The sequence below is a fragment of the Marmota flaviventris genome, chromosome 6 (assembly GCF_047511675.1).
Source record: "Marmota flaviventris isolate mMarFla1 chromosome 6, mMarFla1.hap1, whole genome shotgun sequence".
In the NCBI taxonomy this organism is placed as follows: Eukaryota; Metazoa; Chordata; class Mammalia; order Rodentia; family Sciuridae; genus Marmota; species Marmota flaviventris.
The window spans coordinates 111079851-111096718 of NC_092503.1; the positions used below are offsets into that span (position 1 = coordinate 111079851).

A 16868-nucleotide genomic window follows, 5' to 3' on the forward strand; every position below is an offset into this window, starting at 1 on the left:
GGACTCGGGCCGCCAAAGCCCACTTTAGCAGCCCCAATGGAGATTTGCTAACCCTGGTTACTGCCAAAAGCTGCACAAAGCCTCCTGGTTCCCCAGCGTTACCATTTCTTTCCCCAAAGTGCCTGCTTTGTCTGGGTAGCTTTTTCAGGAATTTTTAAAATTAATTAATTATTTTCCTTTTTCAGGAATTAATTTTTCTAGACCCAAAGGGATGGAGATTTTATATATATATATATATATATATATATATATATATATATATATATATATATATTTTTTTTTTTTTTATTTTTTTTTTCTGGATACAGAAAATTGAGGTCAGCGATAATAACATTTGGGAGACGAATGTTCAACAAATTTCTAAACTAAATCAAAACTTGGGCTTCGGGGAACACTGCTGCCTCAAACTCCTATTTAGGAGATAAGTTTTTGACTCCAGTCTTCAAAATGTATCCCTAATATTCGCTCGTATCCAAAGCCTTAAAAACCCCGTGATGCCTGAGTGCGAACTCAAGCTTTTTACAGTCTATGACATTTCCAACGTCTCCTTTAAGCTATGTTCTCCTGGCTCCCGGTAACTTAGCGGTGAATTATAAAGCGCTTCCCACAATGCACTCGGCTTCCGCTGTGGCGCCGCCGCCACCCTTCCGGCTTGCGCCGTGCAGCGGCGTCTGCGTGGCTCTGCGAAGGAAGTTTGGGGTGGTGTTTGTCCTCCGCAGAGAGATGGCGGGCTGGCTTTGGCTCTTACGAATGGGTGGAGGTGTTTGTGGACGACGTAGGGTGTTAAAGAAGGTAGCTCCCATCAGCTCGGTTCCACAGTGTTTCCCTAAGCCAGTTATTTAACCCCTTTGTACTTCGGTTTCCTTATTCATGAGGTGAGGACCCTCCCTGGATCCTGGGCTGGCCGGATTCGTGCTCCTGCCGGCATAAGAAATAGGCAAACGAGGGAATGCGCTAGGGTGGTAACACTGATAGCTTGTGAGTGTTATGGCATTCGATGACGTGTTTATAGCACAATGCCTAAGAGTAAGCAGTCAACATTATATTACTTATTACTGTAAGTACCCGAACTAGAAATGCCTCCTTGCCACCTCATCCTTCTCTTGTGTATCTCTCATCGCCTGGAATATGCTTTCATCTTTCCCTGTCTACATAAAATCCTGAAAAGTCGATTCATCTCTGGAGACCATCAAATCCCTTCTCAAACATTCATTTGTGTGAGAGTCACTTGAGCATCTTGTTAAGATGCCGATTTTTATTCAGGAGGCCGCTGAGGTAGATCAATATTTTTCATTTTTAATAAGTTCTACAGATCAGTGCTGCTGGTCTATGGGCTACACTTGACCTAGCAAGGCTCTCGAGTTCTCTTTTCTTTCTCTAAGTTTCTTTTAGAGTGTAGAAGGATAGTTCCAGCATGGCTCCGTGACTCACGCCTGTAGTCTGAGCTGCTGGGACGGTCGCTTGCGTCCAGAAATTCCAAACCAACTTAGGCAACGTAGTGAAACCCTGTCTCAAAAAAATGAGGCAAGCAAAAAACCAGAGAGTGGCCCAAGTTGTGTTTTATATGTTTTGGTTGTAGGTGTATTTATTCCCTCACCACGTGATTCTAAGGGTCCAACCAGTTTTCTCAATCTTTTTTTTTCCCTTTCTTTTTTGTGGTGCTGGGGATTGAACCCAAGGCCTTGTGCACGTGAGGCAAGCACTCTGCCAATTGAGCTATATTCCCCAGTCCCCAGTTTCTCAATCTTGGCACCTTCAACATTTTGAACCAGAGGCGGCTCAGTGGTTCAGCGCCGCGGGTTCAGTCTCTAGTACTGATAAATAAATCAGGGGGACATATTTCAGTGGTAGAGCACATCTGGGTTCAGTCTTCATATCGTGCCCCACACACATAAAGATATCACCACAGACTTTATCCTGTACCTTGGCTTATTATTTCTCTAACTAGGTTGAGTACTCTTTGAGAGTTGGGGATTTGATCATACTTTATTTTCTACAACACCTATTACAATGAGTTTCTGCAGGGACTTATTCAATGAGTGGTTGATTAGAAATGCAAGGCATATTAGTGTGTGCTAAGTAAGTCCACCAGAAAGAACAGTGCCATGAACTGAGCTGCTCACTACTTAACCAATAAATAAATGTAAAAGGACAACACAATGTTCAGAATCACTAGCCTGAAGGTCATTCTCACTCAGCATTTTGCCATGTGTCTTACTTTGTAAAGAGGCAAAACAGAAGGGTCACCAAAGTGTAAGACATCCATTAAATAGTAAATAAGTGACAAAGATAAATCAATATTTTGTAACCTCCCTTGTGTATGGATAAATGGTATTCTGTGATAACTGACAATATGAAGGGAAGGATTCAGGAAGTAGCTTACCCCTGCCAGTAGATGGTGCTAGGAGAAAATGCAAAGCCATCATTGTACTGGACTGACCCAGAGGAAAAGTCATTCACTAACTGCATTTGTGTTTATTGAGCATTGACTGTGTGTCTTAGCACTGGGGAGATAGAAGGTTTTTCCCCTCAAGAAGTTAATGAATGAATGTAGCATGGCTTCCCACAGCCTTAAGCACCTTACTCTTGGGGCTGGGATGTAGCTCCGTGGGACAGCACTCCTGTAACGTGTGCAAAGCCCTGAGTTAGATCCCCAGCACCACAAAAGAAAAAATAAAGTCTTAACTCTTTTTAGCGTATCCTCATAGGCTTTGTTCTCTTCTAGCTACTTCAGTTGTTCATTGTTAGAGAATGGCTAAATAAATTGTGGAAGATGATGTAGTTGTTTTTTACCCTTTTGGCTTGCCAACATCCATTCTCATTTCCAACAGTATCCCATTCCTTTTGTGAAATGGTCTCTCTCTCTTATTGATTACAATCTTGGCAGTGGTGGGGGATATCAAATCCAAATGTTTGTCCTCCCAATACTTAAGTTTTAGAGGGTCAGTGCAAGATTTTTAAAACTTTTTCACTTTCCCAGAGGAATGGGGTATGAGACTTCTCTGGGATTTTGAATCATTTTTTAAACATTTTTTATTTTTTGGAAGTAGTTGGAAACAATACCTTTATTTTATTTATTTTTATGTGGTGCTGAGGATTCAAACCCAGGGCCTCACATGTGCTAGACGAGTGCTCTACCACTGAGCCACAAATCCCAGCCCCAGATTTTGAATCTTGAGCAAAGTGATTATAGAACAAAGTAGGAGGTTCTGGGAAAGACTTTTTAAGGATTTCCACCTACAAGGACCTTTTGGTGTTTCTTCCATCTTCTTTTCAATCCTTATCCTCCCTATAAAATCCCTTATGCTAGTCACCAAAATTGGTTTCTGTTGCTTACAGCCAAAGAAACCTGACTATAATAGTCCCAGATAATTGGTTATAAAACTTGAGATACAGAATAGGGTAGAACAGAATCTTTCCAGGTTTTTTTGTTTTTATTTGTATGTAACACTTTTAGAACAATATAAGTGGTGCCGATAGAAGTTATTTGTTATTTGGGGAAGTGGGAATTGAATCTAGAATGGAGGGGAAGCCATGTTTTTGTTGTATGCTTTTTGTTTATCACATATGAATGATAAAGCTTGTTGAGTAATTATATTCTTCAGATTTAGAAATCACTTGGCTATGTTTTTGTTTATTTTCTGCAGTACTTGGGTGGAACTCAGGGCTTCATGTATGTTAGACAAGCCTTCTACCACTAAGCCTCACTCCCAGTCCTTTTTTAAAAACATTTGTTGTTGTTGTTGTAGATGGATGAAAAACTTTTTATTTATTTTTTAATGTGGTACTGCTGAAGATTGAACCCAGTGCCTCACACGTTAGGCAAGCACTCTGCCACTGAGCTATAGCCCCAGCCCCCATTCCCAGCCCTTTTTGAAAAAAAAAAATTTTTTTTTTGAGAAATTGCTAAATTGCCCAGGCTGACCTTGACTTGGGATTCTCCTGCTTTAGCCTCCAGAATAGCTGGGATTACAGGTGCACCTACCATACCCAGTGACGATGTTTTTAGACTTTTTTTCCCCCCTTGCACTGGGAATTGAACCCAGAGGTGCTTTACTGAGCTACATCCCCAGTCTTTTTTATTTTTATTTTGAGACAGGGTCTCATTAACTTGCTGAGACTGGCCTCAAAACTCGCAATCCTTCTGCCTTAGCCTCCCCAGTCGCTGGAATTATAGGCATGTACCACCACACCCAGCGTTTTTACTCTTTAGGACAGTATTTTGTGGTTATTTAACTCCAGGGATTCGTTTCCTAATATCTCTGAGTAAATTATTTCAGTATTGCTGCATTTCTGGATTATTTGGAATCTTTTTTTTTTTTTTTAAACTTGAGATAGTTAAGCAATGCCTTCTCAAACAGGCAAAACTGCCAGCCCTGACATACCCTAAATGGGGAGCCATCTGTAGGTTCCTTTCTGCCCCAATTTTCTTTCTTGGATTATAACTCTCCTTGCAGTCTTTTTGTTTTTGATATGGGAATTCAACTCAGAGGCACTTAACCACTGAGATTCATCCCCAGTCCTTTTTATTTTTTGAGACAGGTTTTTTGCTAAGTTGAATAGGGCCTCCCCAAGTTGTTGAGGGTGGCCTTCAAAGTGCAGTCCTCCTGCCTCAGGGAGCAGCTCGGGGCATCTGCAGAGAGTGGCAAGGGGTTATTAGACAGAAGGAAGGAGAGATGAACAGATAAACCTGGAGTTGGGGAAGACAACGTGAACAACAGCTTTTGATCCTGATGAAAAACATGCTTAAGTGGAAAGAAAAGGGAGATAAGAGGTGAGGGCAGCAGTCTTTTGAGGGTTGAAGATAGATAAAGAAAATGAGCTTAAGAAATAGTGCATATCAGGAAGGACCAAAAGCCATACAGAAAACACCAAACCTTTTCTGAATTATTTCAGGGACAATGGAACGTTATTTCTTACCCATAAGTAGAGGGCCAGGATGAGTCTTCTTACTTTACGAGCAAAGAAACTTAGATTAAGAGTAACTTATAGAAAGGTGTATTTGATTATGTGTTAGATGAGGTACTGGAACCCATTCCTGCTGCACTTCCTGTCCCTTTAGTTGCACTGCTTTTCTCTGACCTTGAAAAGAAGTGATTTTCCCCCCAAGGATCTTGAACCTTCACAAGTGTTTTCAAAGGCCACGCCACACCAGCACATGCTCCAGAGGGATGCAGATCAGGGTTTCTCATAAAGGTCTTTCACCTGCAGCAATGTGGACAGGCTATTTATATTTACACAATTCAGTGTGTGTGTGTGTGTGTGTGTGTGTGAGTATGCACACGCAGGCGAGCACCATGCTAGGAATGGAACCCAGGGCCTCCTGCATGCTAGGCAAGTAAGAATCCACTTCATAATCTGAATGTGCTCCTACTATTTGTATGTATGCTGAATCAGATCTCTGTATTATTTAACATTATAATGACAAAAATCCATTCTTTTCATTCCTGTAGAAAGTATCATACTTTTTTCTCAGACATAACTCTGAAGAGCCAGGGCATGGAAATAGATGGCAGCTCTCTACCAAGTGACAGTTCAGAAGGAGTCTCAACATCCCATTTTCCTCTCTCCTGGACTCTAGGCAGTTCTCAAAAGTAACTTGTGTATTTGTTCTTCCCTATCAAGACTAGGGTTTCTTATTCTTTTTTTAATGTTTATTTATTTTTTTTTAGTTGTAGTTGGTCACACTATCTTTATTTCACTTATTTTTATGTGGTTCTGAGGATCGAACCCAGGGCCTCGCATGTGCTAGGCGAGCGCTCTACCACTGAGCCACAATCCCAGACCCTAGACTATGGGTTCTTAACCACTGAACCATATCCCCAGCCCTTTTTATTTTTTTGAGACAGGGTCTTGCAAAGTTGCTTAGGACCTCACTAAGTTGCTGAGGCTGGCTTTGAGCTTGTGGTCCTGCCTCTGCTTCCAGGGCCTCTGTCTGGGATTACAGGTGTGTACCACCATGCCTGGCAAGACTGTGGGCTCCTTGAGAGAAGAAATCACTCCTGTATTGTCCACCTATCCCAAAGTCTAGCACAGTGCTTGTCACAGAGTCAACTCCTCAGGAACGGTTTGGTAGTCTAGTCAATGCTGGATTCCAAGAGGTCTTCTCTATGCTGAAGAGGACACTTGAGGCTGAGTCAAGCCAGACCATACAGCCCAGGTCCTAGCCTCTTGAAGATAGCACAGCTAGTCTGAGCAATGCTGTTTCAGTGCCCCCAGCTATGGGGGTTTCTTTCTTTTCCCTTACATTTCCCCCAATAACCCACAGACTGCTTTTTCTGTGTCAGCTAGGCCCCCTTTCCTGGAACATGACCTCCTATACACAGGGCTGAGGGTTTTCATTGTTCTAAGAGAAGATGTCTGGTCTTTGCTCTGTGCATGCCCCGTGGGGAATGCAGAGACCCTGATTCTAACCCAGCATCCAGGTAGTCCTTCCTTCTAACTCCATTTCTCGGGCATTTCCATTGCAAGCGGCCTGAACAGGGAAAGAAGTCCTGCTGGACAGACATTTATCCTTTGCAAGAAGAAAAGTGTGATCTCAGGGCAACACTGCAAATGACATCAAAGGATCCATTCGTCCACTGATATAATTATTTTAACTTCTATCAGTATTATGAGAATGACATCTAGTTTACATTAATTACTACAGAATCTTGATTTTTCAACCACTATTAGGGTAAGAGGAAGCAGTTAGACCATAAAGGAGTGCAAGTATAAATTCTGGATCTCAAAGAAAAAATTTCCTTCCTGAAACACATTTTACCCTCTGGAAGTTTCCCCAATAAACACTTTGGGTTGAGTCATACTTGTGAAGGTAGGAAGTCACAAATGGATCTCTTGGGGCTGATTTTACAGATGTGGTTACAGAGGTATTTCTCCATACATCTTGGTCAAATATGGGAATCCAAAGAGAAACATTAATTCTGGAATAAGTCTACATAAAATATTTTTCTTTATCCTTTAGCTTTCTTGTTGTCTTTGTAGAAACAAAGATTGAAGAAAACTTCCTGCAGAATATGATTCACTTATGTAACTTTTCAAATGACCCCCATTTTCCCTTTCTTACTAAGGACCCAAGTGACGGGACTAGGGATGGAGGCCTCACACATTTGTGACTAAAATTCCTCACTGACCAACTTTGTTTCATTTGTCACTGTTTGGAAAGGCCAATCAAGTCAAATCCTGTCTTCTCAGCTGGTTAGATTACTTTTTTGGGAATGGTAATATTGAAATAGAACTCCCGCTGAATACTTACCCTTTTTTGGGTGGAAAGCATCCTTTCCTCTTTGCAAAATCAAGACAATCACAGTTGCACATTTTCCCAAATCTTTGGCTGTATTGCAATGGTTGTTTCATTTTGTAATCTCCAACTAAACATTTCCTAACCATGGATTAACAATATAGTTACTGACTGGTTTCTTTTAACAGTATTTATCCAACATAACAAAATAAACTGCAATTTGTTATACTTTTTTTTTACAAAACATTTTATAAATATTTTTACAAAATGTATACAAAGCAATTTCAAGTGAGACATACTATACAAATGAAGGTATTTAAGCAAATAAAGCCACACCACACTGACAGCGAGTGACGCGTCCTCTTTAGGTCAAGTCAGTCTGTAAGGCCTCCCTAATCTAACAGAGTCTACTAAATTCTTCAGAGCTAAAATAGTTCTTTTTCGTAATTGCCAGTTTAAAATTTGCTTTATCTTTAGGCAGTACTTAAGGACACAGAAAATCAAATGCGTAATAACAAATTCACACTTTTTTCACAACAACAAACAGAAAGAAAAGAAAAGAAAATGATTTTTGTTACTGAGTACAAGTAGTTCTAAAACTTAACTTTGACTAATGAACCTGAACAACTGAATGTTGGCGTCCAAGGCTGAGCTCTCTTATCCTTCGCTAGAGGGGCTCGACATGCGAGTCATGACCCATGTGCACGTAACCTAATCACAGGAGTAAAATACATTTTGTAATCTTCATTTGTCATTATCTAGAATCTTTCCTCCATAAAAAGTAAACTTACATACAAGGACACAAAAATTTACAAGTTTCATTTTGGTAAATTAGGCTCTCCATTTGCTGACAAGTGTTAGGGCTTAAAAACCCTTGAAGATGGCATATAGAAAAGCTTGAAGTGGGGTAGGAGGGCAGGAGAGGGCAGAAAGAGAGGTGACGAATGTACATGAAGCTTATCTCTTAAGAATTCCACTGATTCACAGTAATTAATGTAATTCATTAGCAGCCCACATGAAGGCTTCCAGGTATAAAGTTCCACAATGAGAAGAATTTGATCAGGAGGGACCATCTTGAATTAGGGGAGTGTGAGCCCTAACAGAAGAAGAGCCTGTGAAATCATGGGTTCAGGGTGGGCTGTTAACCCAGGGCTGCCCAAACAGAAAGGTCCAACTGGCAATACCAACTTATCTTTCTAACATGTTATAATACAGTAAGAAGGGGAAATCACAACTTGGACATTGGCACAAATAAGGAAAAAATGGAAACCCTAGATGGCCCACATTTTCCTATTTCAATTGGCCAGGGCTTGGGGGTAGGGAGAAGGTACTTTGCTCTTATGCAGACTGGGTATCTCATGGGATTTCTTTGTAAGGAGGGACAGAGGGGCAGGGAAGATATAGGTCTTCTGTTGCTGTGTACTGAATGATCAGAAGCCTTCTTTTCCATTGCAGGCCAATCTGGAAAAGAAATGCCCAACATGATGACAATGGGGATCATCCCCACTCTGGGAATATGTTAGAGTGGAGACCAATGGGTACATCTCTATGGACAAGGAGATGAGCAGAGTAAGTAAGCAAGTGTGCATACACTGAAACCAAAATGACCTTGGATCCCAACAGCTCAGACACATGTGCATGCCCTGTGAGAGAAGAATGCATATAACCTACCAGTGTGTAGCCTTCCCATTGGTGGTTACAATGACATGGAAAATGAAAGAAACAACAGAAATGGGATGATCTGGGACAGCTATACAAGAAAGGAAAATGGGGAATGCTCCCTGAAAAGAAATATAAATAAATAAAGCAATAAGTCGTGTTCACTGATATGAACACAGGCCAAACACAAACTATGACAGGGCATATCCTTTGGCTCTCAAGTGGGAATCCTATGTCTCAGCTCTTTCCTTTCAGTGATGGGCTGGCTGGTTACCTTTGGTTTGTCTGTGTTTTGGTAATGATTGCTGACAGGAGTGACTACTGTTCTCAGACAACAAGAAGCAGAAACAAGGCCAAAGTCCCCTTAAAGTATGAACTGAAAAATTGCAACTTAGTTTTCAAATGAAAGTGCTTTTGATGCTTGGCTATTTGTTGTGGGAGAGGGTACACAGAGAGGTTAAATAAAACCAAACCCAGCAACAAACAAAACATACATTGTATGTTGACTATACCCAATTATAAAATGCAAAACTCTTTGTTTTTTTTTCATAGTTAACATATATATGCTTTTACATATATACATATTATAATCCTCATGGCTCTATCCCGGCCTCCCCTGTACACTGTGCCACTTAACTGGTTTCCATTTTCCTTTATTCAGCCTGGTGAAATTATTTCAAGTCATGCTATTACAACTAAGAACAGAGCATTCCCTAGATGAAATTTGACATGGATATGCTGAAAAGCATGAGGTTTTGCTCCAGGAGCATTGGAAAAGCACTTGAATGATCAACAGGGAAGCCCTGCAAATGCCCTGCTTATGTGCTACTGACTTCTGACACCAGGGCTGTAGAGTCCTTGGCAGAGCAGTCAGCAACTTACTGCTCAGAGAGGGCTGAGCGGGGAGGAACGAGGTGGTCTTCCCCAAACAATACCCCCACACAAAAAAAAAACAAAACAGAAAAAACACTAATTTGGAGCTGCAGTGAGATATTCTTTAAAAAGTAGCTTCTATCAGTCCTGTTTGATTTTCTTTAATAAGTCTGTTCTTTTCAAATGACTTATGATTGTCAAAACTTTACTCAGGGTCAAGTGTACTGTGGGCTCATGGAGAGACAGTGTTAAAAAAAAATAAAACAAACAAAAAATGACCATAAGCACTTTCATAACACTTGAAATGTGTAGGGCCTACCAGACTGCTCTCTAACAAGGATGAATTTTACTAAAGGATCTCCCTGTAACCACGACAAGTATTGCTCTTAAACAAAGAACAGGACTGAGATTAAAAAGAATAACCTGTGATGAAAGACCAAGCAGGCTGGAGACAGGAGACCGTTTCCATTTGCTTTTGCCAGGAGAGAATGTAACTTGTCCGGGGCAAGGGCTGGGGGCTGGGGAGGGACTGCTGCTATTAACACTCTAGGATACTATTTACAGCTGCTTCTAAAATGGAGTCCGTTTCTACAACGCCTTCACTGTGGTCCGGGATAAACTTTTCTAGGCAGTTTTCCTGCGAAGCCATTGGAGAAAAGTTGGGGAAATCTAATTCAACAGAGCCGCTAACTGTGGGGTCACTCTGCGGTTGCCGCCCAGCCTTCTTGAGTTCCAATATGTTCTTAAATGTTGTTTCTAAACTCTTGGTGAGCTGGAGATCTTGCTGGGGTTCACCTGACCCTTTCATGATGTCTGTGTGTAAAACTTCATTCTTTGGAGAATTCCTCCGAGTTTTGTCCTGGAAGGAATCGTTACATGACATCTCCAAGTGGGAGTCTACTAGGATACCGGAGAGTTTGTTCTCAGTACCATGATCTGGTCTGGACAAGGTTTTGCGGTGGCCTTCAGGGCCAGGAGAGCACTCACTGGTCTTCATGGGGTCTCTCCGGTTGCCTTTCTCTTCAGACGAGCTCCGGTATTGAACTAAGCCCACTTTGTCAAATTTCAGGGCTCTGCCGAGGCATTCCGTTTTTTTAGAAATGTTTCCCTCTGCAGAGACCACGATGTGATTAGGCACTAGATGAAATTGGTCATGATTCGTTGGTTCGGTCACGCTTGGTTTGGCTCGGTCTCTGCTTTGGGCCTTGGCTGCCAGATGTAGAGAACTGGTTGTTTTACTGCCATGCTGGTCATTCCTGCCAAACTGTGTCTCATGAGCAGCTTTATCAAGTTTGAAGGAACAACAGAAATCGGCCTGAAACCCCTCTGGAAATGGGGATGGAAAGAACATTAATGAGTGAGTGGAAGATCAAGGACTAGGTAGCCAACTCCAGTGGTCGGGTACTGAGGGCGACCCCGACTGTACCACTCAGCCCCGCCCCACCCTGAGTCAGTGTTTCAGCACAATGTGGTACTGACAGGGTATCCTAAAAAGGTAACAAGGCTCTGAAGTCACAGATTCCATGAAGGAAGCCTAGCCTCTTTGAAAAGGCAGCTGCTTGAGACCAATGGGAAAATCTGATGGGCAGAAAGCTCCATTAGATCCAGATTTCTTGGTGGCATTATTATTATTATTTCAAAGATATACGCATAATTTAATAGGATTTGTTTGTTTGTTTTTGTGGTGCTGGGGATTGAACTCAGGGCCTCACACATGCCAGGCTAGTGCTTTAAACTGAGTTATATTCCCCAGCCTCGTTGTTATCATCTTTTTACCATACTCAGGTATGGAGACCCAAGCCTGTTGTACACTAAGTATGCACTGTCCCCCTGAGCCAGCACCTCTCTTAATGTTTTAAATTAGCTTTCTGCTAATGAATGCTTTGAAACAGTCTGAAATCAGAAATTTGTTGTTGGTATCAGCTTGGTTTCTTCCTGATGGGGCTTTGTGAGGAAGGGGATGGACTTCAGTCCCTCTGATCACATGTGAGGGACCAATTACTTTGAAGATCACAAATGAATAGCCAACACACATCCAAAATGGTATCTGCTTAGAAGAACAGTGGGATGGGGAGGAACTGTGTCTGTGGGTGAGCACGGAACTGTGCAAGGCTGGAGAAGCCAGTGGGTGGCAAGACAAATGAGGACTTGGTGTGTCAACAGTACAGCTGGTGGTGGGAAGGAAACAAAAAGTGTTAACTCTGGAAGTAACGAAAGTGAAGTAGGGCTTTGATGACATCTACAAAACCACAAAGAGTATGTATACGATGAACATGAATTGTTCACTGAAGCCCAAAATATGAGATCCAGGGAATGTAGTTTGAAATCTAAAACGTTGATTCTACCAACAAAGACAGGCTGTGCAGACACCACACAGGGGACAAGGAAACACAGTCCAGCACAAGTGGTGCTCATGACAGGGTCCTATGACAAAGTATGAGGGTTTATGAACAAGCCAAATTCACCAAAAGGCAATAGGAGACATCAGGTTCTAAGAAAAAGGGACAGAAATATATACTATATTATTCTTTTCCTTTTTGGCTCTTGCTAGGTTCATAATGTTTCTTTCAGACTTTCCCATTAGTATGAGTGTGAGGATCATATATTCTATTTGTAAAATATTCTTGAGTCACATCAAACCCAAGGCAGAACCTTAATATGAAAGTATCAGAAAGACATCAGTGGAATGAAAGCCACAGGAAGATAACAGTCTAACAGCAGGGGAAATGCATTATGCTAATGTCTTCAAATGTATTAAAAATTATTTTTGAAATGATAACATGATAAAACTTCAGATGTGTTAAATGAAAAAATATAGAATACAAAATAATATCTAGTATAAGACAAATGGTTATAACTATATATAAAGTATGCAAATGGGAACCAGAACTGGAAGAACAGCAAAGAACTAAAACATCTCTTTTATAGGTGGTATTATAAAGGTAAAATTTACATTCTGTGTATTATCACAGTGTTATTTGATTTAAAAATATTTAGCCTGTAGTCCTAGTTACTTGGGAGGCTGATATGGAAGGATTCCTTCAGCACAGAAGTTCAAGACTAGCCTAGGTAACATAGTGAGAGCCTGTCTCAAAAAACCAACCAAACAAAAACAAAACAAAATTTTAGAAGTTAGAAAAAAATAAAGAGAACTCTTTCTTTTTTGATGCTGGCCTTCTGCATACCAAGCCTGAGTTTTACCACAGAGTTACGTTCCCAGCCCAGAACTCATTACTATTCTTTTAAAAATTATTTTTAGTGGTATTGGGAATTGAACCCAAGACCTTGCATATGCTAGACAAGGAATCTACCACTGAGCTACATCGTCAACATCTTTGTTTTTAGTTTCTTTTCTTTATTTCTTTTTCTTTTTTTGGTACTGGGGATTAACCCAGGGGCGTTTTGCTGCTGAACTACATCCTTTTGGTTTTATATTTTGAGAGAGGGTCTCACTAAGATGCTTAGGACCTCACTAAATGGCTAAGGTTGACCTTGAAATTGTGGTCCTCCTGTTTCAACCTCCTGAGTCACTGGGATAGTTTTTCATTTATTTTGAGACAGAGTCTGGCTAACTTGCTGAGGCTGGCCTTGAACTTGGGATCCTCTTGCCTCAACTGCCTAATATCTGGGATTAGAGGTTCGTGCTACTATGCCTGGCTCCAGACTCATTTTCAAAAGGCAGAATATGGAACAAATCTAATATGCATTCAATTAGCAGGGTGCAGTAATGCAGCCTGTAATCCCAGTGGCTCAGGAGGCTGAGGCAAGATGATTGCAAGTACCAGTCCAGCTTTGGCACCTTAGGGAGACTCTGTCTCAAAATAAAAAGGATCCTGTCTCAAAAATAAAACAAAAAAGGGATATAATTCAATGGTTAAGTACCCCTGGGTTCAATCACCAGTATCCAAAAAAAAAAAAAAGACTCATTTAACTAAATGTAGAATTCCAATCTGAATTCTGTAGAATAGAGACTTCTAAGAATATTCATATTTTGGGCTGAGGTTGTGGATCAGTGGTAGAGCACTTGCCTAGCGCGTGTGAGGCGCTAGGTTCAATCCTCAGCACCACACAAAAATAAATAATAAAAAAATACAGGTATTAAAAAAAAAAAAAGAGGATTCATATGTCTCTCAGTTCTGTTTTTTTTTTTTCCTCCCCAGAATTCATACCTTCTGGACTTACCCAGAGGTCATCCACACAGATTCCCCAGACTCTTAGGTCCCTGGAGCATGGCAGTAACCCTCCCCTACTTGTACACCAACGTTTCTTACCAGGGTCTACAAGTGCCAGACGTTTGTCCCGGGATAGGGAAGCTCTTTCCTCCTGGTTGAACATTCTATCAATCATTACCATTTCAGCAGAGGGATTGATCCGCTGAAAATGAGATAAGTCAGTCATTTTAGAGGCCTTTTATGAAGTGCAAACAACTCACTGCATCTTTGGAACAAATGAAACAATCAGAAATGAGAATTTTGTGTTTAGGTTCTGGTCATGCCCTGGTCACATAGGATGAATTTTTTTTTAACACTGAATTTTTTTGTTACCAGCGATTGAACCCAGGGGCACTTAACCACTGAGCCACATCCCCAGCCCTTTTCTTGATTTTTAAATTTTGAGTCAGGATCTCACTAAGTTGCTTAGAGCCTCACTAAATTGTTTAGAGCCTCACTAAGTTGCTGAGGCTGGCTTTGAACTTTCGATCCTCCTGCCTCAGCCACTGGGATTACAGGCATGTGCCACTGTGCCCAGCTAGAACTGATTTTTTTTTTTTTTTTTTTAAGGAAAGGTAATTGACACACTGGTACAAAATTCAAAAGATGCTACAGGGCATATAAAAAATAATCCTTCCTTCTTTGTTTCCCCTGCATACCCACCACAACCAAGTACCTCTCCCTGGAAATATCAACTGCCCAGCAGTTTAAAATATTCTTCTAGGCTGGACATGGTGGTGCATGCCTGTAATCCCAGCAGCTTGGGAGGCTGAGACAGGAGAATCACAAGTTCAAAGCCAGCCTTAGCAATGGCAAGGTGCTAAGCAACTCAGTGACGCCCTGTCTCCAAATAAATACAAAACAGGGCTGGGGATGTGGCTCAGTGGTTGAGTGCCCCTGAGTTCAATCCCCAGTGCCAAAAAACAAAAACAAAAACAAAAAAAAAACAAATTCCATAGAACACATTTAAAAATAAAAATATTCTTCCAGATATAGTTCAGGCACACACAGCATATATTTATTTTTGCACCAAATGATAGCAATGCTGTTCTGTACCTTTCTTTTCTTACTCTAACTTAATAATGTGTCTTAGAAATCTTCTCATTAGAATGACCTTTTACTTTATATTGTTATGCTTTGTGTTTTTATGAAGGCTTTCCTTTTTATTAAGGCTTTGGATATTCAAAATCAAATCTTAACATATTTTGGCATAAATAAGATAATTAAACCAAATAAAAAAAAATATATATATGCGTATTTTTTTTTTTAGTTGTCAATGGACTTTTATTTATTTATATGCGGCGCTGAAGATCGAACCCAGTGCTTCACACATGTTACCTCACACTCTACCACTGAGCTACAACTCCAGCCCTAGAGCTACTCTTTTTGATGTGTCAAAGAGTTTTTATTTCAGAAATGGTTGTCAATGAGAACAACTATTTCAGACATTGGTAGTACAATTTTTTTTGGCAGGTCTGGCTAGGTTGCCCAGGCTGGCCTTGAACTTGGGATACTCCTACCTCAGCCTCCCCAGTAGTGGGATTATAGGTTACCATGGCAGTAACCCTCCCTTACTTGTACACCAGTATTTCTTTCTTTTTTTTTTTTTTAATATTTATTTTTTAGTTATCGGCAGACACAACATCTTTGTCTGTATGTGGTGCTGAGGATTGAACCCGGGCCACACGCATGCCAGGCGAGCGCGCTACTGCTTGAGCCACATCCCCAGCCCATACACCAATATTTCTTACCAAGGCCTACAAGTGCCAGACATTTGCCCCATTTGACCCTGGGCTCCTAAATGTCTTATTCCTTTCTCCAATTAACTGGTGCTTCATAACTAAATTTAAAAGTTTCCATTTGGGGTATGAAAATATTCTGGAATTAGATAGTGGTGATGGTTGCACAACTTTGTGAATATACTGAAATCTATCAAGTGTACACTTTAAATTAAAATATGAACTTTGTGGCATGTTACTGATCTCTTAAAAACAAAACCAGGGACGGGGCTGTGTCTCAGTGGTAGAGCGCTTGCCTAGCATGCATGAGGCATTGGGTTTGATCCCCGCACCACATAAAAATAAACAAAATAAAGGTAGTAAAAAAAATTAAAACAAAACTAATTTTAATATCTTGTCATCAGCTAATCTTTCCAAATGTTATTCTGAACAATTGTCACTACAGGTGCCTCTAGTCCTCCTCCTACATCTCTGGATTGGTGAAAGGCAGTGGACAGCAGCAGAGTGTGGACAGCAGCAGAGTAGGAACTGCTCTGAAACAGTCCTGGTCTGTGCCTGAGCTCTGCTCATGACTGTTTTTTTTTTTGTACTGGGAATTGAACCCAGGATGCTTAACCTCTAAGCCACATCCCCAAGCCCCGCTTTTTAAAAAATATTTTGAGACAAGGTCTTGCTAAGCTGCTTAGGGCCTTGCTAAGTTGCTGAGGCTGGCTTTGAACTCATTATCCTCCTGCCTCAGCCCCCAGAGTTGCTGGGATTACAGGCATATGCCACTGCGCCCAGCTTTTGCTCATGATTCTGCAAACTTACTATCTATGTGATCTTGGGGGAGTTACTTTACCAAAGCTGTATTTCTGGTAATTAAACAAATTAATTTTTAACTGATACATAAATAAAAATCATATGTTAATTGAAATCTATGTGATGTCTTAATATATACATACATTGTGTGATCACATTAAATATTATCTCTTTAAACATTTATCTCTTCTTTATGGTGAAAATACTCAAAAATCCTTTATTCTCGATTTTCTTCCCTCTTTTTGTGGCACTGGAGACTGAACCCAGGGGCACTAAACTTCACATACCAGCCCTAATTATTTATTATTTAGAGACAGGTCTTACTAAAATGCCTCAGTCTTCAAG

General features: G+C 40.8%; 1 protein-coding gene across 6 annotated transcripts in view; it reads right to left on the reverse strand.

Moving 5' to 3' along the window:
• Positions 1-7309: 7309 nt before the first annotated feature.
• The window catches only part of Bicral (BICRA like chromatin remodeling complex associated protein), a 106654-nt gene continuing 97095 nt past the window's right edge, over positions 7310-16868 (reverse strand). For all 6 annotated transcript variants that reach the window (XM_071613381.1, XM_071613376.1, XM_071613380.1 and 3 more), the window contains 2 exons: positions 14044-14146; positions 7310-11098 (listed from right to left, as the gene is read on the reverse strand). In XM_071613381.1, the coding sequence (XP_071469482.1) occupies positions 10311-11098; positions 14044-14146 (891 nt within the window). In that variant the 3' untranslated portion in view covers positions 7310-10310. The remainder of the gene's footprint in view (positions 11099-14043; positions 14147-16868) is intronic.